The sequence below is a fragment of the Pelophylax lessonae genome (genome assembly GCF_965119305.1).
Source record: "Pelophylax lessonae genome assembly, chromosome: 4".
In the NCBI taxonomy this organism is placed as follows: domain Eukaryota; kingdom Metazoa; phylum Chordata; class Amphibia; order Anura; family Ranidae; genus Pelophylax; species Pelophylax lessonae.
The window spans coordinates 344,120,825-344,147,479 of NC_138771.1; the positions used below are offsets into that span (position 1 = coordinate 344,120,825).

Genomic DNA, 26,655 nt, shown 5'->3' on the forward strand with positions numbered 1-26,655 from the left:
TCTCCCTCAGACCCCACAAGGTCCAAAGATGAGCGGGACCCTGAGAAGGGTACGCCAGCCACAGCAGCCACATCGCCCTCTGAATCAGAGGAAATGGATAACCTGGCCCTTTTTGCGGATCGTTCAGCCAGCAGCATCTGCACCTGAGACACCAAGGAAGCCACTACAGTGGTCAGATCGGCCCCCTCGGGGGGTGCAGCAGCCCCCTGGTCCCCCACCAGGGCGGGGGGAAACTTGTAATCCTGAGAATTCATGCCCCAGTACAGAAAAGTAATAAAGGTACTGGCCCTTTAAAACCACGGCGAGCGCAGCCCACCGCACACTGCTGTATGCACTGACCCCGCAGGGATAGACAAAATACTGAGCAAGGAATGACAGGACAGAAAGGTAAAAACCTGGAGAGAGCACACCAGACTGCTGCCACCGATCGCTGTTCCCGGGGAAAGAGGAAGTGATGCAATGCTGACTGATTGATATAGCCTATGGAAGGCTCCACCAAAATGGCCGCTCGGCAGAGGGAAAAAGGCTAAAATAAAATGGCGCCATGTGCATGAGCAGTATCGCCCGCCAAAATGGCGGCGAATGGTGCCAAAACACGGCGCTGCATAGAGACAGGGCCGGTCACAGTATATAGGCAAATAAAATGGCGGATCGCCGCACACACACATGTCTGCACACAAAACTGCATCCAGAGCATAAGAAAACAGCAGAGCAGGATGGCCCCCCCTCGCAGCCCACAGGCATGCAGCCACACAGGGACCTGACAGGGAGCCCGCAGTTACACAGACATGGAGGGTAATACACAGCCACAGACTGACACCCATACAGAAAGGTCCCCACACAGAAGGTGCTTACCGTACCAGATGGCGTGGGGAGCCGTCTCCAGCGACAAACCGCTATCAGGGCAGACAGGGAGTGCCGCAGCCAGGACGCTTGTGGACCGCAGTCATGGCGTCCAGTGAGGTAGCCACCTCACAGGCAGCATCCCTGCAGCGAACAGGGATGGGTCGTTCAATGTGCCAGGGTAAAACCTAAGCTGAACGCTCGATGGCAGGCTGGGGATCCATCTGGCTATCAGCCCTGGGATGCAGGGGGGCCAGTCCGAGACCCAGCTCCGCATGATGATTCTTCATCAGATCCCTAAACTAAGGCTGACAAAATAACAGGTAGTAAAGAAAAGAGAAAAATACTTGAAATAAAATCAAAGAAAGGGTAGAAGGCTGAGACTGAGCCCCAGCACAGGATAGCCAGCTACTCCTAAGCTAGGCAAAGTCAAACTGAGTTGGGAATGCTGGTGCAGGGAGGTATTGACTGAGGGGACAGCCCCTAGCGGTGTGTCTATGTTAAAAGCTTTGTATTAACAATTCTTGTTGCCTAGCTACTCCTGCGGAGCAAAGGTCAATACCCATTGGTGAAGACTTGTGAGTGGGCGGCGACTGTCGGAGGACATAAGAGAAAACTGAATTTTTGTAAAATCTTACCTGTAAAATTCCTTTCTCTGAGTCCTCCGACAGTCGCCGCCTCTTCATATTCGTCACATATGGGGTATTAGACTTTGCTCCGAAGGAGTAGCTAGGCAACAGAATATGTTAACATTAAAGCTTTTAACATATCCCATCCTCAAGGGGTGGTCCCCTCAGTCAATACCCTCCTACTTCCTGCAACCATATCTCAGTTTCAGTGGAATAGCAGTAGAGTATACAACCAAACCCCAAAAGAGGGGCGGGGGCGGCGACTGTCGGAGGACTCAGAGAAAGGAATTTTACAGGTAAGATTTTACAAAAATTCCGTTTTCTCTTACGTCCTCCGACAGTCGCCGCCTCTTCATATTCGTCACATATGGGGACGTCCCAAAGCAGTGCAAACATGAGGGGTGGGAAACGCATCCGCGCCGAAAGGCAACGCAGTCTCCGCATCAAAGAAAGGAACCTTACCAAAGGAAGGAAACCAGCTGGGCTACAGGAAAAATAATTGCTCAACAGGAGCAACAACCCAGGAAAAGACAAATAACCAGGGGATAAAAACTTATCCCAACAGCCAGAGGTCCCCAACAAGGGACCCTAGGGAATTGCCGCACTAAGAACCTTGCGGCCAAAGGAAGCATCCGCCGATGCCTGAACATCTACTTTGTAGAATTTTGTGAAAGTGTGCACGGTCGACCAGGTCGCCGCCTTACACACCTGGGCTACAGAAGCCCCATGACGACAGGCCCAAGACGTACTCAGAGATCTAGTAGAGTGCGCCTTCACAGGCACAGGGGGAACCCTCCCCTGCAAAGCATAGGCCTGTTCAATGGTCTGCCTGATCCATTTGGCGATGGTAGAGGCCGACGCCGCCATGCCCTTCCGAGGACCCTCTGGAAGAACAAACAAGGAGTCCGTCTTTCGAAAGGACTCAGTCGATTTAAGGTAAACCCTTATCGCCCGAACAACATCCAAAGAATGTAGTCTCACCTCCTTTGGATGTTTAGGCTTCGCGCACAGCGAAGGCAAGACAATATCTTCATTAAGATGGAATTCCGAAACTCGCTTCGGAAGAAAAGAAGGATTAGGTCGCAAGACCACCTTATCCAAATGAACAACCAGATACGGAGACTTGCAGGACAAAGCCGCCAGCTCCGACACTCTGCGAGCCGAAGTGATCGCAACCAAAAAGGCGACCTTTTTGGACAACATAGACAACGAGATCTCCCTGATCTGTTCAAAAGGAGCACGTTGTAACACAGATAGAACGAGATTCAAGTCCCAAGGGGGCAGAGGATCCCTCCTAGGAGGAACCAGATGCCGCACTCCCTGAACAAAAGTGCCAACCAAGGAGTTGGAAGCCACGGGACGTTGAAACAGAACGGCCAGCGCAGACACCTGACCCTTTATCGTAGCCAGCGCCAAACGCTGATCGACACCTGTTTGAAGGAAGGACAGCACTCGGGAAACAGAGTACGTGCGGGGTGAAAACCCCCTGGACTCACACCAGGCAAAATAGGCCTTCCAAGTACGGTAATAAACCTTCCCAGAGGAAGACTTCCTCGCGTTGATCAAGGTATGAACGACCTCTGGGGAGAGACCCTTCTCCTTCAGGACCTCGGTCTCAACAGCCAGGCCGTCAAAGCCAGCGACTGTAAAGAAGGATGGTATATCGGCCCTTGAGACAGGAGATAGTCTCGAAAAGGCAGACGCCACGGGGCGTCGACCGCCAGATTCACGAGGTCTGTGTACCAGGACCGGCGAGGCCAGTCCGGTGCCACAAGAATCACCGTGCTGCGTTCCGAGTGTAACCTGCGAAGGAACCTGGACAGCAACTGAATCGGTGGAAACGCGTACATCAGCTTGTACTGATGCCACGGGGCCACTAACGCGTCTGCCCGAGGGTCGCGCGTCCTTGCCACGAACCTTCTCACCTTGTTGTTGAGACGAGACACGAACAGGTCCACATCTGGAAGACCCCACTTCGCGCACAACATCTGGAAGACAGCCGGGTGGAGAGACCATTCCCCCTGATCCAGGGTCTGGCGACTCAGATAGTCCGCCTGCCAGTTCTCCACCCCCGGAATGTGCACCGCCGTTATCGCCGGGACATGAGCCTCGGCCCAAGACAGAATGTCGGCCACTTTTCGAGCCGCTCGGGTACTCCTGGTGCCCCCTTGGTGGTTGATGTAGGCCACCGCCGTGGCATTGTCCGTCTGCACCCGAACCGGGCAGCCCTGCAGCCGGTCCGTCCAGCGATGAAGACAGAGATTTATCGCACGCAATTCCAGAATGTTGATCGGAAGGGAGGACTCCCCCTCCGACCAAGTCCCCTGGGCGGACAGAATGCCCAGAACACCACCCCAGCCCGACAGGCTGGCATCCGTGGTGATTACCGTCCACGAGATAGGACGAAACGACTTGCCCCCGGAAACCATCGGGGACTGGAGCCACCACAGAAGGTCTCTTCTGGTGCGATGACTCAACGAGATTTGAAGATCCAGAGATTGAGGTCGCCCGTCCCACACGGACAGGATCTCCGCTTGGAGACCCTGCGTGTGAAACTGGGCGAAGGGAATCGCCTCGAAGGCCGAGACCATCAATCCCAGACATCTCATGCACGTCCGCAGAGACGAGTGCGGAACGTCCCTGAGGGACCTGACTTCCTCCTGAAGAGTTCTGAGTTTGTCTTCCGGCAGGAAGACCTTCGCCTGCACCGAGTCCAGGATCATTCCCAGGTAGGGAAGACGAACCGACGGACTCCGTGTCGACTTTGGAAAATTTATCGTCCAACCAAACTCCTGCAGAGTTTGCATCGTGACAGACAGGTCCTCCTCCAGACCCTGGCTGGTCGCAGACCGAACCAGAATGTCGTCCAGATACCCCAGGACAGAAATGCCCTGGGCCCTCAATAATGCCAGAACCGGTGCAAGCACCTTGGTGAAGACCCGCGGAGCCGAGGCGAGACCAAAAGGCAACGCCACGAACTGGTAGTGATCCTCCGCAATGGCGAATCGAAGGTATCTCTGGTGACCCTCGAAAATGGGGATGTGAAGATACGCATCCTTCAAATCGATGGAGGCCATGAATTCCCCCGGAACCAGGGCAGCCACCACCGACCGCAGGGATTCCATGCGGAACTTGCGAACCCGCACAGAGCGGTTCAGAGCCTTCAAGTCCAGAATTGGACGAACCTTGCCCTCCTTCCTGGGCACGGTGAACAGATTGGAATAAAACCCCCGAAATCTGTCCTGATGAGGCACCGGAACCACCACTCCCTGAGCCCTCAGGTCCCGCACCGCCAGGTGCAGGTCCCGTAAACGCTCTGGAGACAGTTGAAGATTTGAGGGAAAAACGGAATTTTTGTAAAATCTTACCTGTAAAATTCCTTTCTCTGAGTCCTCCGACAGTTGCCGCCTCTTCATATTCGTCACATATGGGGTATTAGACTTTGCTCCGAAGGAGTAGCTAGGCAACAGAATATGTTAATAAAGCTTTAACATATCCCACCCTCAAGGGGTGGTCCCCTCAGTCAATACCCTCCTACTTCCTGCAACCATATCTCAGTTTTAGTGGAATAGCAGTAGAGTATACAATCAAACCCCAAAAGAGGGGCGGGGGCGGCGACTGTCGGAGGACTCAGAGAAAGGAATTTTACAGGTAAGATTTTACAAAAATTCCGTTTTCTCTTACGTCCTCCGACAGTCGCCGCCTCTTCATATTCGTCACATATGGGGACGTCCCAAAGCAGTGCAAACATGAGGGGTGGGAAACGCATCCGCGCCGAAAGGCAACGCAGTCTCCGCAGCAAAGAAGGAACCTTACCAAAGGAAGGAAACCAGCTGGGCAACAGCAAAAAACAAGTGCTCAACAGGAGCAACAACCCAGGAAAAGACAAAAAAAACCAGGGGATACAAAACTTATCCCAACAGCCAGGAGTCCCCAACAAGGGACCCTAGGGAACAGCCGCACTAAGAACCTTGCGGCCAAAGGAAGCATCCGCCGATGCCTGAACATCTACTTTGTAGAATTTTGTGAAAGTGTGCACGGTCGACCAAGTCGCCGCCTTACACACCTGGGCTACAGAAGCCCCATGACGACAGGCCCAAGACGTACTCAGAGATCTAGTAGAGTGCGCCTTCACAGGCACAGGGGGAACCTTCCCCTGCAAAGCATAGGCCTGTTCAATGGTCTGCCTGATCCATTTGGCGATGGTAGAGGCCGAAGCCGCCATGCCCTTCCGAGGACCCTCTGGAAGAACAAACAAGGAGTCCGTCTTTCGAAAAGACTCAGTCGATTTAAGGTAAACCCTTATCGCCCGAACCACATCCAGAGAGTGCAATCTCACCTCCTTCGGATGTTTAGGCTTCGTGCACAACGAAGGCAAGACAATATCCTCATTAAGATGGAATTCCGAAACTCGTTTCGGCAGAAAAGAAGGATTAGGTCGCAAGACCACCTTATCCAAATGAATAACCAGGTACGGAGACTTGCAGGACAAAGCCGCCAGCTCCGACACTCTGCGAGCCGAAGTGATCGCCACCAAAAAGGCGACCTTTTTGGACAACATAGACAACGAGATCTCCCTGATCTGTTCAAAAGGAGCACGTTGTAACACAGATAGAACGAGATTCAAGTCCCAAGGGGGCAGAGGATCCCGCCTCGGGGGAACCAGATGCCGCACACCCTGAACAAAGGTGCCAACCAATGGGTTGGAAGCCACGGGACGTTGAAACAGAACGGCCAGAGCAGACACCTGACCCTTTATCGTAGCCAGCGCCAAACGCTGATCAACACCCGTTTGAAGGAAAGACAGCACACGGGACACCGAGTACGTGCGGGGTGAAAACCCCCTGGACTCACACCAGGCAAAATAGGCCTTCCAAGTACGGTAATAAACCTTCCCCGAGGAAGACTTCCTCGCGTTGATTAAAGTATGAACGACCTCCGGAGAGAGACCCCTCTCCTTCAGGACCTCGGTCTCAACAGCCAGGCCGTCAAAGCCAGCGACTGTAAAGCAGGATGGTATATCGGTCCTTGAGACAGTAGATCGTCTCGAAGAGGCAGACGCCACGGGGCGTCGACCGCCAGATTCACGAGGTCTGTGTACCAGGACCGGCGAGGCCAGTCCGGTGCCACAAGAATCACCGTGCTGCGTTCCGAGTGTAACCTGCGAAGGAACCTGGACAGCAACTGAATCGGTGGAAACGCGTACATCAGCTTGTACTGATGCCACGGGGCCACTAACGCGTCCGACGCATCTGCCCGAGGGTCGCGCGTCCTTGCCACGAACCTCTTCACCTTGTTGTTGAGGCGAGACGCGAACAGGTCCACATCTGGAAGACCCCACTTCGCGCACAACGTCTGGAAGACAGCCGGATGGAGAGACCATTCCCCCTGATCCAGGGTCTGGCGACTCAGATAGTCCGCCTGCCAGTTCTCCACTCCCGGAATGTGAACCGCCGTTATCGCCGGGACATGAGTCTCGGCCCAAGACAGAATGTCGGCCACTTCTCGAGCCGCTCGGGCACTCCTGGTGCCCCCTTGGTGGTTGATGTAGGCCACCGCCGTGGCATTGTCCGTCTGCACCCGAACCGGGCAACCCTGCAGCCGGTCCGTCCAGCGATGAAGACAGAGCCTTATCGCACGCAATTCCAGAATGTTGATCGGAAGGGAAGATTCCCCCTCCGACCAAGTCCCCTGAGCGGACAGAACGCCCAGAACTCCACCCCAGCCCGACAGGCTGGCATCCGTGGTGATTACCGTCCACGAGATCGGACGAAACGACTTGCCCCCGGACACCAACGGGGACTGGAGCCACCACAGAAGGCTTTCCCTGGTGCGAAGACTCAACGAGATTTGAAGATCCAGAGATTGAGGTCGCCCATCCCACCTGGACAGGATCTCCGCTTGGAGACCCCGCGTGTGAAACTGTGCGAAAGGAGTCGCCTCGAAGGCCGAGACCATCAATCCCAGACATCTCATACACGTCCGCAGAGACGAGTTCGGAACGTCCCTGAGGGACCTGACTTCCTCCCGGAGAGTCCTGAGTTTGTCTTCCGGCAGGAAGACCTTCGCCTGCACCGAGTCCAGTATCATTCCCAGATAGGGGAGACGAACCGACGGACTCAGTGTCGACTTTGGAAAATTTATCGTCCAACCAAACTCCTGCAGAGTTTGCATCGTGACAGACAGGTCCTCTTCCAGACCCTGTCTGGTCGCAGACCGAACCAGAATGTCGTCCAGATACCCCAGGACAGAAACGCCCTGGGCCCTCAATAATGCCAGAACCGGTGCAAGCACCTTGGTGAAGACCCGCGGAGCCGAGGCGAGACCAAAGGGCAACGCCACGAACTGGTAGTGATCCTCCGCAATGGCAAATCGAAGGTACCTCTGATGACCCTCGAATATGGGGATGTGAAGGTACGCATCCTTCAAATCGATGGAGGCCATGAATTCCCCAGGAACCAGGGCAGCCACCACCGACCGCAGGGATTCCATGCGGAACTTGCGAACCCGCACAGAGCGGTTCAGAGCCTTCAAGTCCAGAATCGGACGAACCTTGCCCTCCTTTCTGGGCACGGTGAACAGATTGGAATAAAACCCCCGAAACCTGTCCCGATGAGGCACCGGAACCACCACTCCCTGAGCCCTCAGGTCCCGCACCGCCAGGTGCAGGTCCCGCAAGCGCTCCGGAGACAGTTGAAGATTTGAGGGAAAAAATCTGCTCTCCGGCCGAGAGAGAAACTCGATCTTGTAACCAGATCGAACGATTTCCAGAACCCATCTGTCCTGCACACGGGCCAACCAGGGCTGAAGAAAACCGAGCAAGCGTCCCCCCACCCCAAAACTGGGTGAGGGCGCCCCTTCAGGCCGAACTGTTATGGGCTGCAGGTCCGGATTGGCCGGACTTCTGTTTCCCAGACCAGGGCTTCTTCTGAGAGCCTTGACCTTTGAACGGTTTGCACTTGTAGTGCGGCCGAAAGGCACGAAAGGACCCCTGAGGGGGCCGAAAATTTGCATGCTTCTTCCCAGAAGCCCCCTTAGCCTTGGGGAAATGGGGCAAGAGAGTGCTCTTACCCCCGGTGATCCCCTTAATCAACACATCCAGGGACTCCCCAAAAAGGCGAGACCCATCATAAGGCAGATTGGCTAAGGTCTTACGTGAAGATTGGTCCACCGACCAACATTTTAACCAAACCAGGCGGCGAGACAACACCGCCACGCTGTGCACACGTGCAGCCAACGGAATCAGGTCCAGGTCCGCATCACACGGATACATGACACCCTGGTGGATCTGATCCACCATATCCAGGGTCGCCGGCGAGGCCGAGTCGGCCACTAGGACGCGCCTAAGCATCTGCGTCCAACTTGCGATCGCCTGGGCCGCCATGAGAGAAGCAAACAGAGCCTTAAGCATAGAACCCGTAACAGAATAAGTATGACGGGCAAGAGACTCCAGTCTCCCATCCGTGGCATCACGGAAAACAGGGGAACCCTCTGCAGGAATCGCAGTGGCTTTGTTCAAAACCGCAATTGCATGATCCACTGGTGGAGGCACACACCACCTTTCATCAGTGGCAGGCGAAAAAGGATAACGCAGCTTGAATTTGCTTGGTACCGCAAAAGGTTTGCGCAGATCGCGCCATTGATCCCTAACAGCGCGCTGAAAATCAGCATTGCAGGGAAAAACCTGCGGCGTCCTGCGTTTCCTCTGCGTCCCATAAGCCGCCAAGGCAGCGGGGGGACACACTTCGTCCTGCAAACGCAGCGTTTGCTTAATGGAAGCAATCAACTCATCCATGATTGCAAGCTCTTCAGGCGAGCCAGGGGGAGAATTATCGACCCCCTCAACTTCAGCCTCCACCTCAGACCCCACTAGATCAAGAGAGGAGCGGGACCCCGATAAGGAGGCCCCTGCCAGAACAGCCCCATCACCTTCACCCTCAGAATCAGAGGAAAGAGCAACTCTGGGCCTTTTAGTAGATTGAGCAGCCACCAGCATTTGCACCTGAGCAGCAAGGCCAGCCACAATAGTGGCCAAATCCCCCCCTGGGGGGGGAAACAGCGGTCCCCTGGCTTTCCACCAATACTGTAGGAAATTTGCCCTCCTGAGAATCCATTGCCCCTGTAATGCCAGACAACCAAGGGTTAACTGCCCCTATTAAGCAAGCGCGGCAAGCGCAGCCCACCACACTCAAGCACAATGAGACCCCCACAGGGAATATGCAAACTGAATACAGGCAATGGATAGCAAGAACAGAAGGATAAAACCTGAGGAGACCCTCGCCGCTGCTGCTGCCTCGATCGGTGTTCCTGGAAAGAGGAAGTGATGCTGCCAGGGCGCTCTATGTAAGCCTATGGAGGCTACAAGAAAATGGCCGCCATGCATGTAAACCATGCGGCCGGAGCGGGTGTAGGCAAAATGGCGTCGTTTGGCGCCGAAACCGCCACTCCACAGTGCATTAAAACACACATTACATTCCAATATAAGAATACATGTCAGATCGCCGCAGCGATCGCTGTATATGCCCAAACATGCCAAAAAAACATGCCCCACAGCACACAGCTTCTCACACTGGCCAGTCTGACACACAGTGTCATACAGCTCCCCCCCCCCCCCCTTGCAGCCCACAGCATGCAGCCGAGAGATAGGGAGACAAGCAGTGTGAATAGAGGCAGGTTACACAGTCCCAGACTGACACCCCCCCCAGACAGACAGGTCCCCACATAAATACACTTACCTCACATGGCGTGGGGGACCCGCACAGGCGAACAAGCCGCTGCACATGAGGCAGGGAGAGTCGCAATTCAAGACGCACAAAATGGGGGTTAAGAAACCGCACAGCGTCCAGTGAGGTAGCCACCTCACCAATCATCCCTGCACCGAACAGGGATGGGTCGTTCACTATGCCAGGAGCGTTACCTGGCTGAACGCTCGATGGCAGACTGGGAAGCCACTGACCCACGACCTGCGACCAGGGGGATCAGCCCGAGACCCAGTCCGCATGATCCTCTTCGTCCGAAGAACTAACGCTGACAAAATAACAGCTAAGTAAAGGTAGAGAGAAAACTCAAACAAAATATTAAAAAGAAGAAAGAGTCTGGGACAGAAAGTCCCAGCACAGAGAGAGCCAGCCACTCCTGACAAGCTAGACATTAAAACTGAGATATGGTTGCAGGAAGTAGGAGGGTATTGACTGAGGGGACCACCCCTTGAGGGTGGGATATGTTAAAGCTTTATTGTTAACATATTCTGTTGCCTAGCTACTCCTTCGGAGCAAAGTCTAATACCCCATATGTGACGAATATGAAGAGGCGGCGACTGTCGGAGGACGTAAGAGAAAAATCTGCTCTCTGGCCGAGAGAGAAACTCGATCTTGTAACCAGATCGAACGATCTCCTGAACCCATCTGTCCCGCACGCGGGCCAACCAGGGTTGAAGAAAACCGAGCAAGCGTCCCCCCACCCCAAAACTGGGTGAGGGCGCCCCTTCAGGCCGCACTGTTATGGGCAGCGGATCCGGATTGACCGGACTTCTGTGTCCCAGACCAGGGCTTCTTCTGAGAGCCTTGACCTTTGAACGGTTTGCCCTTGTAGTGCGACCGAAAGGCACGAAAGGACCCCTGAGGGGGCCGAAAATTAGCATGCTTCTTCCCAGAAGCCCCCTTAGCCTTGGGGAAATGGGGCAAGAGAGTGCTCTTACCTCCGGTGATCCCCTTAATCAACACATCCAAGGACTCCCCAAAAAGGCGAGACCCATCATAAGGCAGATTGGCTAAGGTCTTACGTGAAGATTGGTCCACCCACCAACATTTCAACCAAACCAGGCGGCGAGACAACACCGCCACGCTGTGCACACGTGCAGCCAACGGGACCAAGTCCAAGTCCGCATCACACAGATACATGACACCCTGGTGGATTTGATCCACCATATCCAGGGTCGCCGGCGAGGCCGAATCGGCCACTAGGACGCGCCTAAGCATCTGCGTCCAACTTGCGACAGCCTGGGCCGCCATGAGAGAGGCAAACAGAGCCTTAAGCATAGAACCTGTAACAGAATAAGTATGACGGGCAAGAGACTCCAATCTCCTATCCGTGGCATCACGGAACACAGGGGAATCCTCTGCAGGAATCGCAGTGGATTTGTTTAAAACCACAATTGCGTGATTCACTGGGGGTGGCACACACCACCTTTCATCAGTGGAAGGCGAGAAAGGATAACGCAGCTTGAACCTACTTGGTACAGCAAAAGGTTTGCGTAGATTGCGCCATTGTTCCTTAACAGCGCGCTGAAAATCATCATTGCAGGGAAAAACCTGCGGCGTCCTGCGTTTTCTCTGCGTCCCATAAGCCGCCAAGGCAGCGGGGGGGGACACTTCATCCTGCAAACGCAGCGTTTGTTTTATGGAAGAAATCAATTCATCCATGATTGCAAGCTCTTCAGGCGAGCCAGGGGGAGAATTATCAACCCCTTCAACTTCAGCCTCCACCTCGGACCCCACTAGATCCAGGGAGGAGCGGGACCCCGATAAGGAGGCCCCCGCCATAACAGCCCCATCACCTTCACCCTCAGAATCAGAGGAAAGAGAAACTCTGGGTCTCTTAGTAGATTGAGCAGCCACCAGCATCTGCACCTGAGCAGCAAGGCCAGCCACAATAGTGGCTAAATCCCCCCCTGGGGGGGAAACAGCGGTCCCCTGGCTTTCCACCAAGGCGGTAGGAAATTTGCCCTCCTGAGAATCCATTGCCCCAATATCAAATGCCGGATAATAAAGGGTTAACTGCCCCTTTAACAAGCGCGGCGAGCGCAGCCCACCGCACCACACACAAGCACAATGAGACCCCCACAGGGACAATAAAACTGACACAGGCAATGGATAAGAAGGATATAACCTGAGGAGACCCTTGCCGCTGCTGCTGCCTCGATCGGTGTATCCTGGAGAAGAGGAAGTGATGCGGCCAGGGCGCTCTATTAAAGCCTATGGGAGGCTACAAGAAAATGGCCGCCATGCATGTAGAACATGCGGCCGGAGCGAGTGTAGGCAAAATGGCGCCGTTTGGCGCCGAAACCGCCGCTCCACAGTACAGTAATGCACACGTTATCCATGTATAAAAAAACATGTTAGATCGCCGCAGCGATCGCTGTATAGTGCCCAAACATGCCACAAAACATGCCCCACAGCACACAGCTTCTCACACTGACAAGGCTGACACACACAGTGTCACACAGCTCCCCCCCCCCCCCATGCAGCCGAGGGATAGGGAGACAAACAGTGAGAACAGAGGCAGGTTACACAGTCCCAGACTGACACCCCCCCAGACAGACAGGTCCCCACATAGATACACTTACCTCACAATGGCGTGGGGGACCCACACAGGCGAACAAGCCGCTGCACATGAGGCAGGGAGAGTCGCATACAAGACGCACAGAATTGGGGTTAAGAAACCGCACAGCGTCCAGTGAGGTAGCCACCTCACCAATCATCCCTGCACCGAACAGGGATGGGTCGTTCACTGTGCCAGGAGCGTTACCTGGCTGAACGCTCGATGGCAGGCTGGGAAGCCACTGACCCACGACCTGCAACCAGGGGGATCAGCCCGAGACCCAGCCCGCATGATCCTCTTCATCCGAAGAACTAACTAATGCTGACAAAAAGAACAGCTAAGTAAAGGTAGAGAGAAAACTCAAACAAAAAATCAAAAAAGAAGAAAGAGTCTGGGGCACAAAGCCCCAGCACAGAGAGAGACAACCACTCCTGACAAGCTAGACATTGAAACTGAGATATGGTTGCAGGAAGTAGGAGGGTATTGACTGAGGTGACCACCCCTTGAGGGTGGGATATGTTAAAAGCTTTAATGTTAACATATTCTGTTGCCTAGCTACTCCTTCGGAGCAAAGTCTAATACCCCATATGTGACGAATATGAAGAGGCGGCGACTGTCGGAGGACGTTAGAGAAATTGGATTTTTGGATTTGAAAAAAATCCTTTTCCTGGTACATCACAGGATATGGAGTATCTTCATATCCATTATGATAACATTATGCTGCCACCATCAGGTGATTAAACACTGGGGAAAGGAGGAGACACCCTCACAGGCATCACCCCTCCGAGCCAAGCATAGCATTGGCTATTTACCAAGGCATAAACAAAGGAAATGAAGTGGGATCCCTGTCCTGTGATGTACACTATTAACCACTTCCCCTTAGGTGGACGTCATATGACGTCCTTGGCTTTGAGGGCGGATATTTTTTACAGCCGGCGATTCCCCTAGTCATAAGAACAATCATAGCATATGTTCAGCCGCCTGATCGTTCTTACAGGCGGCGGGGACACCCGGCTGCATTTGCCTTACACACTTGCGCTACAGGTGCCTGGTGTTAATTGGCCAGGAAGCTCCAACACTTCTGGCAGTTGTCACTAAAAACAGTGGAACTTTCCTTAGACCATTAGCTTGAGAAATAAGCTGATGGACCCATCAAGAAATGGTAGATTTAAAATCTGCATAGTCTTTAAGAAGCACAAAGCAGTAAGACTGAAAATTTGCAGCAGCGGACTTGAGGTAAAATTTGACATCCAAAGTATGAAGAGCCTTGTTCCCCCAGTGTCAGAAGCTTAGGATAAACAGAAGGTAACAATATCCTGGTTAAGATGGAACAGAGAGACCAACTCCGGTCAAAAGGATGTCTAACGCCGTTGAATCACCTTGTCACATTGGAGAACCAGGAATGGTTCCTTTTAGGCAAAGGCAGACAATTTAGAAACTCTACAAGCCAAAGTGAGTGCAACCAGAAATATAACCTAGTCAGAAAGGCTAAATGAATATCCCAGATGCGTTCCAATGGAGATTTCTGCAATACAGAAAAAACAAGTTGAGGTTCTCCTAATGGAATAATATGCAAGACCCATTGCCCAAATGAAAAGCACCAAGGAATACAAAGCAATAGACCCACCGAAGGAGAGCTTCCAAAGCCCGAAAGCTGACCTTTGATTGTACTTAAGGTCAGACCTTAATCAACTCCAGTTTGGAGAACCACAGAATACGCTCTATGACATACTTCTGGGGATAAAGTTCTTTAGCCTTACACCAGGTAAAGAAGTGGTAAATTTTCCTTGAAGACACCTTCCTAGCCTTTAGCAGAGGAGGAATGACAGACACTCATGTAGTCTCAGGATCCTGGCTTCAACAGCCACGCCGTTAACGCCAGCGACTCTAAAGAGGAACGGAAGATCGGACCTTGCCAGGTTGATCTGGAAGGGTCCATGATGTCTGAGCACCACATTCTCCTGGGCCAAACTGGGGTGATCAGAACCTAGGGATGCCCTCTCGAATCAGCAGGAGCTGTAAAGGCTGAAAGGCATAAATTAGGGAGAACTGATCGCACAGTGTCACCAAAGAATTCACCATAAATGCTTGGAGATATATCTGGTCCTGGATGTTATTCTGTCCAGCTTTGCACTGAACCTGGACACTAATGGCTCCACATCTGGGGTTCCTTACCACTGGCAAGGCTCTGCAAACACTTCTCGATTAAGAACCTATTCCCCCAGAGTCAGTTGATGATGGATGTGAAACAGAGGAGATTTGACTTACCTGTAAATTCTATATCTTAGAGTACAGTGCAGACCACAAGCATATTATACCTACATCAGGAGTTATAGGTATAGGCTCATACCTTCAGGTAAGTGGATACTGGCAAGCCCTTAAAGTGGTCGTAAAAGCAGGTGTTTTTTTTTTAACCTTTCAATCATTTCAGAACATTTTTCACCTTTAATGTGACCTAAAAACTGTACAACAAACAAATCTTTTAGGTGGAGGGAAGTAAAAATAAAAAACTAAATAAATAGGGTTGCATAAGTGTGCACACCCTTAAACTAATACTTAGTGGAAGCACCTTTTGATTTTATTACAGCACTCAGTCTTTTTGGGTAGGAGTCTAAGCATCGCACATCTTTACTTGGCAATATTTGCCCACTCTTTGAAAAAAATACTCCAAATCTGTGAGATTGCGAGATCATCTCCTGTGCACAGCCCTCTTCAGATCACACCACAGATTTTCAGTCGGATTCAGGTCTGGGCTATGGCTGGGCCATTCCAAAACTTTCATCTTCTGGTGAAGCCATTCCTTTGTTGATTTGAATGTATGCTTTGGGTCATTGTCATGCTGAAAGATGAAGTTCCTCTACATGTTCAGCTTTCTAGCAGAAGCCTGAAGGTTTTGTGCCAATATTGACTGGTATTTGGAATTGTTCATAACTCCCTCTAACTTGACTAAGGCCCCTGTTCCAACTGAAGAAAAACAGCCCCAAAGCATGATGCTGCCACCACCATGCTTCACTGTGGTTATGGTGTTCTTTTGGTGATGTACAGTGTTTTTGCGCCAAAAATAATTTGGAATTATGGCCAAAAAGTTCAACCTTGGTTTCATCAGACTATAACCCATTTTCCCACATGCTTTTGGGAGGCTTCAGATGTGTTTATGCAAAATGTAGCCGGGCTTGGATGTTTCTTTGTAAGAAAAGGCTTCTTGCCACTCTACCCCATAGCACAAACATATGAAGAATACGGAAGATTGTGGTCACATGTACCACTAGCCAGTACTTGCCAGATATTCTTGCAGCTCCTTTAACTGCCCCACACAAAAATACTGCGGCAGGGCGGCTCAGCAAAATCACGTGGATCTACGTGATTTTGTGCATGCGGTCTCGGCGCCACGCTCTCGCTGTGTTTAGACAGCGGAAGGCGGGCCACGGGAGGAGCGGCGGCAATTGCCGCCGGCCTCCTGCGATCAGAGAAACTGACAGAAGACCCACCTGCTTATGTAAACAATGCAGGCGAGTCTTCGGTCACACAGGCAGGGAGAGATCAGGAGTTTCAGCTGAGCTGAGTAAAGTGAGTAGTGATCTTAAAATGTGCTCCTCCTCCACCACATAGATGCACTCACCAGAAATCATATACAAAACAAGCCTGAACAATCCAAACAAAAGCTTGAAAGCCGGTCTGGCCTGCAGGACCACCCCTTAGGTCGCCATGTGCTGGATATGCTGTATAAAATGCTCACCAATCGGAGCCAGAAATATTTTTTTAGTGAACTTCCAGGCAGAATACAGTTGTATTGTATAGCATAGACTCCAAGCATTCACCACTGTATTCTTTGATAATATATCTGGTGAGTGTTCTGACACTCTGTATACACAATGGGCACTTTATAACCTCTGGATTATGGACTTTCATGCACATTTTGACTGTTAATATAGTTCACAGGCACATATAACTGTAGTGTTTACTTCTCTTTCTCTAAAGATCTAAGTGTCGTTGCTCTCTGGTGCTTCTTCCTCTGTTATTAGCATAAGTCACTTCTGAGCAGTTTTCCCAACACAAGATAAAAGTTGTGTTGAGGCGGGAGTTCAGAACGAAGCTCGTCTATTCACAACACAGTTCTTCGTCTGTGGGAAGGGGAGGTGTTTTCCTTTCCTCCAATCATCTCTCACATAGTATCACAGAGGAGGGGGGGGGGGGGGGAGGCTGCAGTTAGTAACAGATGGAGAAGGATTTTAACACAATTCTGTCCTTATGAAGAAGGGTAGGAAAGATTTACTTTCTTCTTTGCAGGGACATCTGCTGGTATTCTGGATTTTCATTTTTGCTTTGCACAAAAAAAGAAATTGACAGAATATCTCACATATGAAGATACTGCTATAAACCAGGATCCGTCCAAATATATATACATTTTGAGAACATGCTTTTTTTTTTCTTTCTGAATTTTGCTAAAAATGCGTGGCATTTACATTTTTTAATACACAAAGCACTAATCAAAGCATAAATTATCAGTTGAATAACATTAAAAAAGAAAAAATGCCCTTTCATTACCATATCAGACAGAAGGGCTTTGAAATTCTGGATGGCTTCCTCTCGCTTGTGCTGCTCTCGCTCTCTATCAATCTCCTTGGTCTGTTCAGATCGGGCTTTCTGCACCTCCCGCTCTCGTTCCCGTAAACTAGCCTCAATACGAGCCTGTCTTTCGAGCTCCTTTTCTTTCTCAGTATCCAAATTCTGCCGAGGAACACATGAAAATAATATACATTACGGTCAGCTAACAAAGAACACTTCTTAAGAAATCAGTAACAATAATAAGGCTCCTAGAAACTGTTTCTTATGATCTTATTTTAGGATTTTTGCACCCATCTGCAGTATTTGCTTATTTAGCAATCACAGAAAGGAGCCCACTTGCCCTAATAAGAAAAAGATGAAGATACAAAAAAACCTCACTCAACATAGGAATACAGTCAAAACAGAAGTTAGAACAAAAACAGCAGTAACATACTTTCACCACCTTCTCGATGTACTGCTTGAAAAGCTCTTCCCGGGCTGAAGAGCTGTCTATAGCCTTGTATCTGGGATCCCCCTCAAATTTGTCTTTTACTTTGCTCCATCGAGACTGTGCATCCAAATGGTGACTTGCTAACAGTTCAAAGAAGTCAGTTTTCACCTGAAACACAAGGCCATACATTTCAGCAACTCATAAATAAGACTGATTTACATCAGTTTATCTTGTTCTCCTAAAAAAGAAATCAACTTTAATCACAAATAATCCTTTCTTACTTACTTTCTGGGCTGTAGAAAAGAAGAAAATTTACCACTGGGAATCTGATAATCTTGCAGCAAGTCACACTTAAACTGGCAAATCAGCAGATAAAAGTACAGAGAGTAAAAAGAGCAAGACGGGGAGTTTCTATGAAATCACCAATGTTTTTTTTTTTTTGTCTTTATACAGACCAATAATGAATATATTACAGGCATAGGCATCTACAAGAAATAATTTACTTAGTGTTTGGGGGATTATTGTAAGTGATCAGTTTAGATGGAAACAACATTTAGCAGGATTCTTAAAATGTACAGCTTTTCCAAACAAGGTCCAAAGGCACCACTAAGAAGTCATGTTTCCTCATGTGATGCTTGAAACACTTTAATTTTTGTACATATGACTGTTGGCTTATTTGGGGAAAAAAGGGCATTTGGTTATGTGCCTGGTCAACCTTGAGCTGCATGCAGTCTATGTAAACTAAAGCATAGTTACATAGTTAGTCAGGTTAAAAAAAAAGCCATCCAGTTCAACCAATAAAAAAAAATAATATATATATATATATATATATATATATATATATATATATATATATATATATATATATATACACACACAAAAAATATATATTATATATACACACACAGTACAGACCAAAAGTTTGGACACACCTTCTCATTCAAAGAGTTTTCTTTATTTTCATGACCATGAAAATTGTAGAGTCACACTTCAAGAGGTAGTCATCTGAAATGGTTTTCACTTCACAGGTGTGCCCTGTCAGGTTTAATAAGTGTGATTTCTTGCCTTATAAATGGGGTTGGGACCATCAGTTGTGTTGTGCAGAAGTCAGGTGGATACACAGCTGATAGTCCTACTGAATATACTGTTAGAATTTGTATTATGGCAAGAAAAAAGCAGCTAAGTACAGGAAAACGAGTGGCCATCATTACTTTAAGAAATGAAGGTCAGTCAGTCAGAAAAATTGGGAAAACTTTGAAAGTGTCCCCAAGTGCAGTCACAAAAACCATCAAGCGCTACAAAGAAACTGGCTCACATGCGGACCGCCCCAGGAAAGGAAGACCAAGAGTCACCTCTCCTGCGGAGGATAAGTTCATCCGAATCACCAGCCTCAGAAATCACAGGTTAACAGCAGCTCAGATTAGAGACCAGGTCAATGGCACACGGAGTTCTAGCAGCAGACACATCTCTAGAACAACTGTTAGGAGGAGACTGTGTGAATCAGGCCTTCATGGTAGAATATCTGCTAGGAAACCACTGCTAAAGAAAGGCAACAAGCAAAAGAGACTTGTTTGGGCTAAAGAACACAAGGAATGGACATTAACCAGTGGAAATCTGTGCTTTGGTCTGATGAGTCCAAATTTGAGATCTTTGGTTCCAACCACCGTGTCTTTGTGCGATGCAGAAAAGGTGAACGGATGGACTCTACGTGCCTGGTTCCCACCGTGAAGCATGGAGGAGGAGGTGTGATGGGGTGCTTTGCTGGTGACACTGTTGGGGATTTATTCAAAATTGAATGCATACTGAACCAGCATGGCTACCACAGCATCTTGCAGCGGCATGCTATTCCATCCGGTTTGCGTTTAGTTGGACCATCTATTTTTTAACAGGACAATGACCCCAAACACACCTCCAGGCTGTGTAAGGGCTATTTGACCAAGAAGGAGAGTGATGGGGTGCTGCGCCAGATGACCTGGCCTCCACAGTCACTGGACCTCAACCCAATCGAGATGGTTTGAGGTGAGCTGGACCGCAGAGTGAAGGCAAAAGGGCCAACAAGTGCTAAGCATCTCTGGGAACTCCTTCAAGACTGTTGGAAGACCATTTCAGGTGACTACCTCTTGAAGTGGGACTACAATTTTCATAGTCATGAAAATAAAGAAAACTCTTTGAATGAGAACGTGTGTCCAAACTTTTGGTCTGTACAGTATATTATATATATATTATATATATACACACACATACACACACAGGTCCATAAATATTGGAACATCAACACAATTCTAATCTTTTTGGCTCTATACACCACAGTGGGTTTGAAATGAAACACGATGTGCTTTAACTGCAGACTTTCAGCTTTAATTTGAGGGTATTTACATCCAAATCAGGTGAACGGTGTAGGAATTACAACAGTTTGTATATGTGCTTCCCACTTTAAGGGACCAAAAGTAATGGGACAGATTAACAATCATAAATCAAACTTTCACTTTTTAATACTTGGTTGCAAATCCTTTGCAGTCATCTACAGCCTGAAGTCTGGAACACATAGACATCACCAGACGCTGAGTTTCATCCCTGGTGATGCTCTGCCAGCCCTCTACTGCAACTGTCTTCAGTTCCTGCTGGTTCTTGGGGCATTTTCCCTTCAGTTTTGTCTTCAGCAAGTAAAATGCATGCTCAATCAGATTCAGGTCAGGTGATGGGTCGGGTGATGGACTTGGCCATTGCACAACATTCCACTTCTTTCCCTTAAAAAAACTTTGGTTGCTTTCGCAGTATGCTTTGGGTCATTGTCCATCTGCACTGTGAAGCGCCGTCCAATGAGTTCTGAAGCATTTGGCTGAATATGAGTAAATAATAGTGCCCGAAACACTTCAGAATTCATCCTGCTGCTTTTGTCAGCAGTCACATCATCAATAAATACAAGAGAACCAGTTCCATTGGCAGCCATACATGCCCACGACATGACACTACCACCACCATGCTTCACTGATGAGGTGGTATGCTGTGGATCATGAGAAGTTCCTTTCCTTCTCCATACTCTTCTCTTCCCATCACTCTGGTACAAGTTGATCTTGGTCTCATCTGTCCATAGGATGTTCCAGAACTGTGAAGGCTTTTTTAGATGTTGTTTAGCAAACTAATCTGGCCTTCCTGTTTTTGAGGCTCACCAATGGTTTACATCTTGTGGTGGACCCTCTGTATTCACTCTTGATTGTGGACTTTGACACACATACACATACCTCCTGGAGAGTGTTCTTGATCTGGCCAACTGTTGTGAAGGGTGTTTTCTTCACCAGGGAAAGAATTCTTCGGTCATCCGCCACAGCTGTTTTCCGTGGTCTTCCGGGTCTTTTGGTGTTGCTGAGCTCACTGGTGCGTTCTTCAAGGATGTTCCAAACAGTTGATTTGGCCAAACCTAATGTTTTTGATATCTCTGATGGTTTGTTTTTATTTTTTTTTTCAGCCTAATGATGGCTTGCTTCCCTGATAGTGACAGCTCTTTGGATCTAATATTGAGAGTTGACAGCAACAGATTCCAAATGCAAATGGCAGACTTGAAATTAACTCTGGACCTTTTATCTGCTCCTTGTAAATGGGATAATGAGTGAATAACACACCTGGCCATGGAACAGCTGAGCAGCCAATTGTCCCATTACTTTTGGTCCCTTAAAAAGTGGGAGGCACATATACAAAAACTGTAGTAATTCCTACACTTTTCACCTGATTTGGATGTAAATACCCTCAAATTAAAGCTGAAAGTCTGCACTGCAGTTAAAGCGCATCTTGTTTGTTTCATTTCAAATCCATTATAGAGTCAAAAAGATTAGATTTGTGTAGATGTCCCAATATTTATGGATCTGACTGTACATATATACACACACACACACATACCGTGTGTGTATATATATATATATATATATATATATATATATATATATATATATATATACACATATATACACACACACACACACACACACACACACACACTGAACAAAATTATAAACTGCGACACTTGTTTTTGCCCCCATTTTTCAAAAGCTGAACTTAAAGATCGAAGACTTTTTCTACGTACACAAATTTTCTACGTACACAAAAGGTCTATTTCTCTCAAATATTGTTCACAAGTCTGTCTAAATCTGTGTTAGTGAGTATTTCTCTTTTGCCAAGATAATCCATCCACCTCACAGGTGTGGCATATCAAGATGCTGATTAGACAGCATGATTATTGCACAGGTGTGTCTTAGGCTGGCCACAATAAAGGCCACTCTAAGGCCCCTTTCACACATGCTGTCCGTTTGTCCGTTTTTCATCCATCCGTTGACGGATGAAAAACGGACATCAATGTATCTCTATGTAAAAATGGATAACGGATGATCATCAGTTAACATCCGTTTTCATCGGCTTCCGTCAATGTCCGTTTTTTTGAAAGGATGAATGCCCTATTTTTCATCCGTCAAAAAAACGGATCGGATGAAAAACGGATGACAACAGATGAAAACGGATGACAACGGATGAAGAACAGATAACAACTGATGAAAAACGGATGACAACTGACGAAAAACGGATGAAAAACTGATACATTTTGACGTGACTGAACTGATGAACTGAAGTGAAAGGGGCCTAAAATATGCAGTTTTACTGTATTAGGCCCCTTTCACACATACGGTCCGTTCAGTTTATCAGTTCAGTCATGTCAAAATATATCAGTTTTTCATCCGTTTTTCGTCAGTTATCTGTTTTTCATCCGTTGTCATCCGTTTTTCATCCGTTGTCATCCGTTTTTCATCCGTTGTCATCCGTTTTTCATCCGTTGTCATCCGTTTTTCATCCGTTGTCATCCGTTTTTCATCCGTTGTCATCCGTTTTTCATCCGTTGTCATCCGTTTTTCATCCGTTTTTCATCCGTTTTTCATCCGTTTTTCATCCGTTGTCATCCGTTTTTCATCCATTGTCATCCGTTTTTCATCCATTGTCATCTGTTTTTCATCCATTGTCATCTGTTTTTCGTCCGATCTGTTTTTTTGATGGATGAAGAATAGGATATTCATCCGTTCAAAAAAACGGACATTGACTGAAGCAGATGAAAACGGATGTTAACTGATGATCATCTGTTTTTACATAGAGATTCATTGATGTCCGTTTTTCATCAGTCAACGGATGGATGAAAAACGGACAAACGGACAGCATGTGTGAAAGGGGCCTTAGGGGTCCGAAAACCAGTAGGTATCTGGTGTGACAATGATTTGCCTCACGCAGTGCAACACATCTCCTTCGCATAGAGTTGATCAGGTTGATTGTGGCCTGTGGAATGTTGTTCTACTCCTCTTCAACGGCTGTGCGAAGTTGCTGGATATTGGCAGGACCTGGAGCACGCGGTCGTATATATGCCCATCCAGAGCATCCCAAACATGCTCAATAAGTGACAGGTCCGGTGAGTATGCTGGCCATGCAAGAACTGGGATTTTTTTCAGCTTCCAGGAATTGTGTACAGATCCTTGCAACATGGGGCCGTGCATTATGCTGCAACATGAGGTGATAGTCGTGGATGAATGGAACAACAATGGGCTTCAGGATCTCACCACAATAGCTCTGTGCATTCAAAATGCCATCAATAAAATGCACCTGTGTTCGTTGTCCATAACATAAGCCTGCAGATACCATAACCCCACCGCCACCATGGGCTACTCAATCCACAACGTTTACATCAGCAAACCGTTCACCCACACGACGCCATACATGTGGTCTGCCATCTGCCCTTTACAGTGAAAACCGGGATTCATCCGTGAAGAGATCACCTCTCCAAATTGCCAGGCGCCAACGAATTTGCCAACTCAGGTTAATTACGATGACTAACTGCAGTCCGGTTGAGACCCGGATGAGGAAGACAAGCATGCAAATGAGCTTCCCTGAGATGGTTTCTGACAGTTTGTGCAGAATTTCTTTGGGTATGCAAACAGATTTTTTTCAGCAGCAGATTGTTTCAGCAGCCGTCTGGGGGACTGGTCTCAGACAATCTTGGAGGTGAAGATGCGGGATGTGGAGGTCCTGGCTTATGGTAGAGAAATTAACATTCAATTCACAGGCAACCGCTCTGGTGGACATTCCTGAATGCCCAACTGCACGCACCCTCAAAACTTGCGACATCTGTGGCATTGTGCTGTGTGATAAAACTAGACATTTTAGAGTGCCTCTTTATTGTGGCCAGCCTAATGCTGGCCATACACGTATAGATTTTCAACCGGAAATTTTCGTTTCAAGAAAATTTGTTTGATTTTCTAATCGTTAGTGGGGGTAAATCGATGTCCCTGCAGCGACGGGAAAATTCGTTGGGGCAAAAGGGAAAACTTTTCTCGATCAACGAATTTTCGGGCAGTGTATGTGGTTATCTTTCAGAAATTACATTCATTTTAAAATTAAATGTTATAAGCAAAAGACAATTTTCGAACGACATTCGTCTATTCAACGAATGTTCAAAGAATGTTCGTACGAATGTTCTACGAATATTCTCGTCCAAAAATCTATACGTGTATGGCCAGCATTAGGCACACCTGTGCAATAATCATGCTGTCAAATCAGCATCTTGTATAAGGAATAAAGCCTCGTACACACGCACCGATTGTCGGCCGTCTTTTGTCCAGTGTTGTTGTGTTGGTTGAAATGTGCTCTAGACTGCACACGAATTTTGTCGGCCAACAACCACCAACTGCAGAAGTGATGTCATGTTCTGGTCTACTTTTCGTGTGTTTTTTCTTCTCTGAGCATGCCCAGTCTTGATCATCACATTTTTGTCGGCCGAAATCTGTACTGACTGAGGAACAATCGGCCGTTCTGCTGACGGCCAACAAAACTTTTATAGCATGCACACCAGATTTAGTTCGGCCGAAAAGTTGCAGTCGGCTGTCGGAAGCATCATACTAACAAGCCGACAATCGGCCGATCGGACGTTGGCCGAAAATTTACAGCCAACAATTGGTGCGTGTGTACGGGGCTTAAGTCCTGCGAGCGACCCTGAGGCTCTAAATCGATCAGTTATTTGCCGCAGACACTCCACTTCTCATAATAGTGTGCATAATTGAAATAAATATATAGTGTTGCGTAAATAAAAAATTAAATTAAATTAATTAATTTGTGCTTAAATTATTAAAAACCCAAAATATTTATATGTGACATAATATTAAAGTGGCAATAGTGCTAATAAAGTGGTAAATATAATATAATACTCATAGAAAAGAGAAAATATATAGATATAGAAGTCCAGTGTGCAAAGTGCAAAAAGCCAATAAACAAAGTCCAAAATGTAATCCTAAAGTGATCTGTGCTCCCAGAGAGAAGTGACCAGTGTCACAGTGGCCGACAATAGTGTATCGCTCCATCCGTCCTTTCCCCTCCCCTACACGTGACGACACAGGGATCACGTGTCTTCCTCAGGGGAATATCCCCCAGAGGAAGACACGTGATCCCTGTGTCATCACGCATAGGGGAGGGGAAAGGGCGGATGGAGCGATACACTATTGTCTAGGTGAGGCTGTCAGCTATCGGTGCACGCTGTGGAGACCGGCGGCTCTGTGCAGTCTCTCCCACTATACCACCAGGATTTCCACCATTTACTTGATGCTATTGTCAAAGTGCATGTGTTGCACCTACAAATGTGAGTGAGATTTATCCACCTTTATTTAATAAAAGCTGATTGTTTAAGGATTTCATACACTATTGCAAGTCTTTTCGTTTGCATATATACTGCATTGATTGACGCTGCAACTCCTGTGAATGAGAGGAGCCCTGAAGGATATGGATGGATGATCTTTTTGGGATAACAATCTATGCGCTCTTTTTAAGGATTTGAGGTGAGCACCCAATCACAAGGGGGTGCACGGCTGGCTGTCCACTGAGACACTCTGGTCACTTCTCTCTGGGAGCACAGATCACTTTAGGATTACATTTTGGACTTTGTTTATTGGCTTTTTGCACTTTGCACACTGGACTTTTATATCTATATATTTTCTCTTTTCTATGAGTATTATATTATATTTACCACTTTATTAGCACTATTGCCACTTTAATATTATGTCACATATAAATATTTTGGGTTTTTAATAATTTAAGCACAAATTTAATAATTTTTTATTTGCGCAACACTATATATTTATTTCAAATCAGCATCTTGATTATGCATAAAAAAACTTTAAATGCGCGTGCAAATGTTAGGCGTATTTGAGCCTTTATGCATTCCAATCGTCAAAATAAATATTCTGGCCAATGAAATCCATTGCACTCAAACATTTGATGTGCTTAAAACGCACCTAAACATTTGTGCAATATGTGGCTCTAGACACTTTTTTAAGCAGCTTTCATTCTGGCATTCGGAGGAGCAAAGCAACCATTCTGTGTGCACAAGGCCTTAAAGTAAAGGTAAACTTTAACTGTTAAGGATATTCACAAGTGATGCTGCTAGTGATGTCACCGATGCATGTGCTCCGAAAGAATGGCATACCCCTGTCATACCTTCAGAGCTCCGTGCCAAAGCCAAGAGCTACCGCGCATGCGCCGTAGTGATGTCACCACGGCTCTGGTCTTTCAGAAAGCCGGAGCCCACGAACCCAGAAGGAAGACTGGGTGAAGATGGCTGAGCTGGGGATCAGTGACAACTCTGCGTGGGAGGAATCTTCTTTACAGGTTAAGCCTGTCATAATGTGCTAGTATGTGGTGCATACTAGTACATTATGACTTAACCCTGCAGGGGGGGCATGCTTAATTTTTATTTCAGTGGTGGTTTACTACCGCTCAAAGTGCAGGTTTTTTTTTTTTTTTGAGTAAGGAGTGGGTTAGATCTACTGTTAGGTTTTTATTGTTGTCCGTTCCCCT

The 26,655-nt window shown here is 48.0% G+C and overlaps 1 protein-coding gene across 7 annotated transcripts in view; it reads right to left on the minus strand.

Annotated features, from left to right (window-relative positions):
- The window catches only part of TCERG1 (transcription elongation regulator 1), a 192,132-nt gene that overhangs the window by 18,518 nt on the left and 146,959 nt on the right, over positions 1-26,655 (minus strand). For all 7 annotated transcript variants that reach the window (XM_082253129.1, XM_082253128.1, XM_082253125.1 and 4 more), the window contains 2 exons: positions 17,791-17,955; positions 17,337-17,519 (listed from right to left, as the gene is read on the minus strand). In XM_082253129.1, the coding sequence (XP_082109255.1) occupies positions 17,337-17,519; positions 17,791-17,955 (348 nt within the window). The remainder of the gene's footprint in view (positions 1-17,336; positions 17,520-17,790; positions 17,956-26,655) is intronic.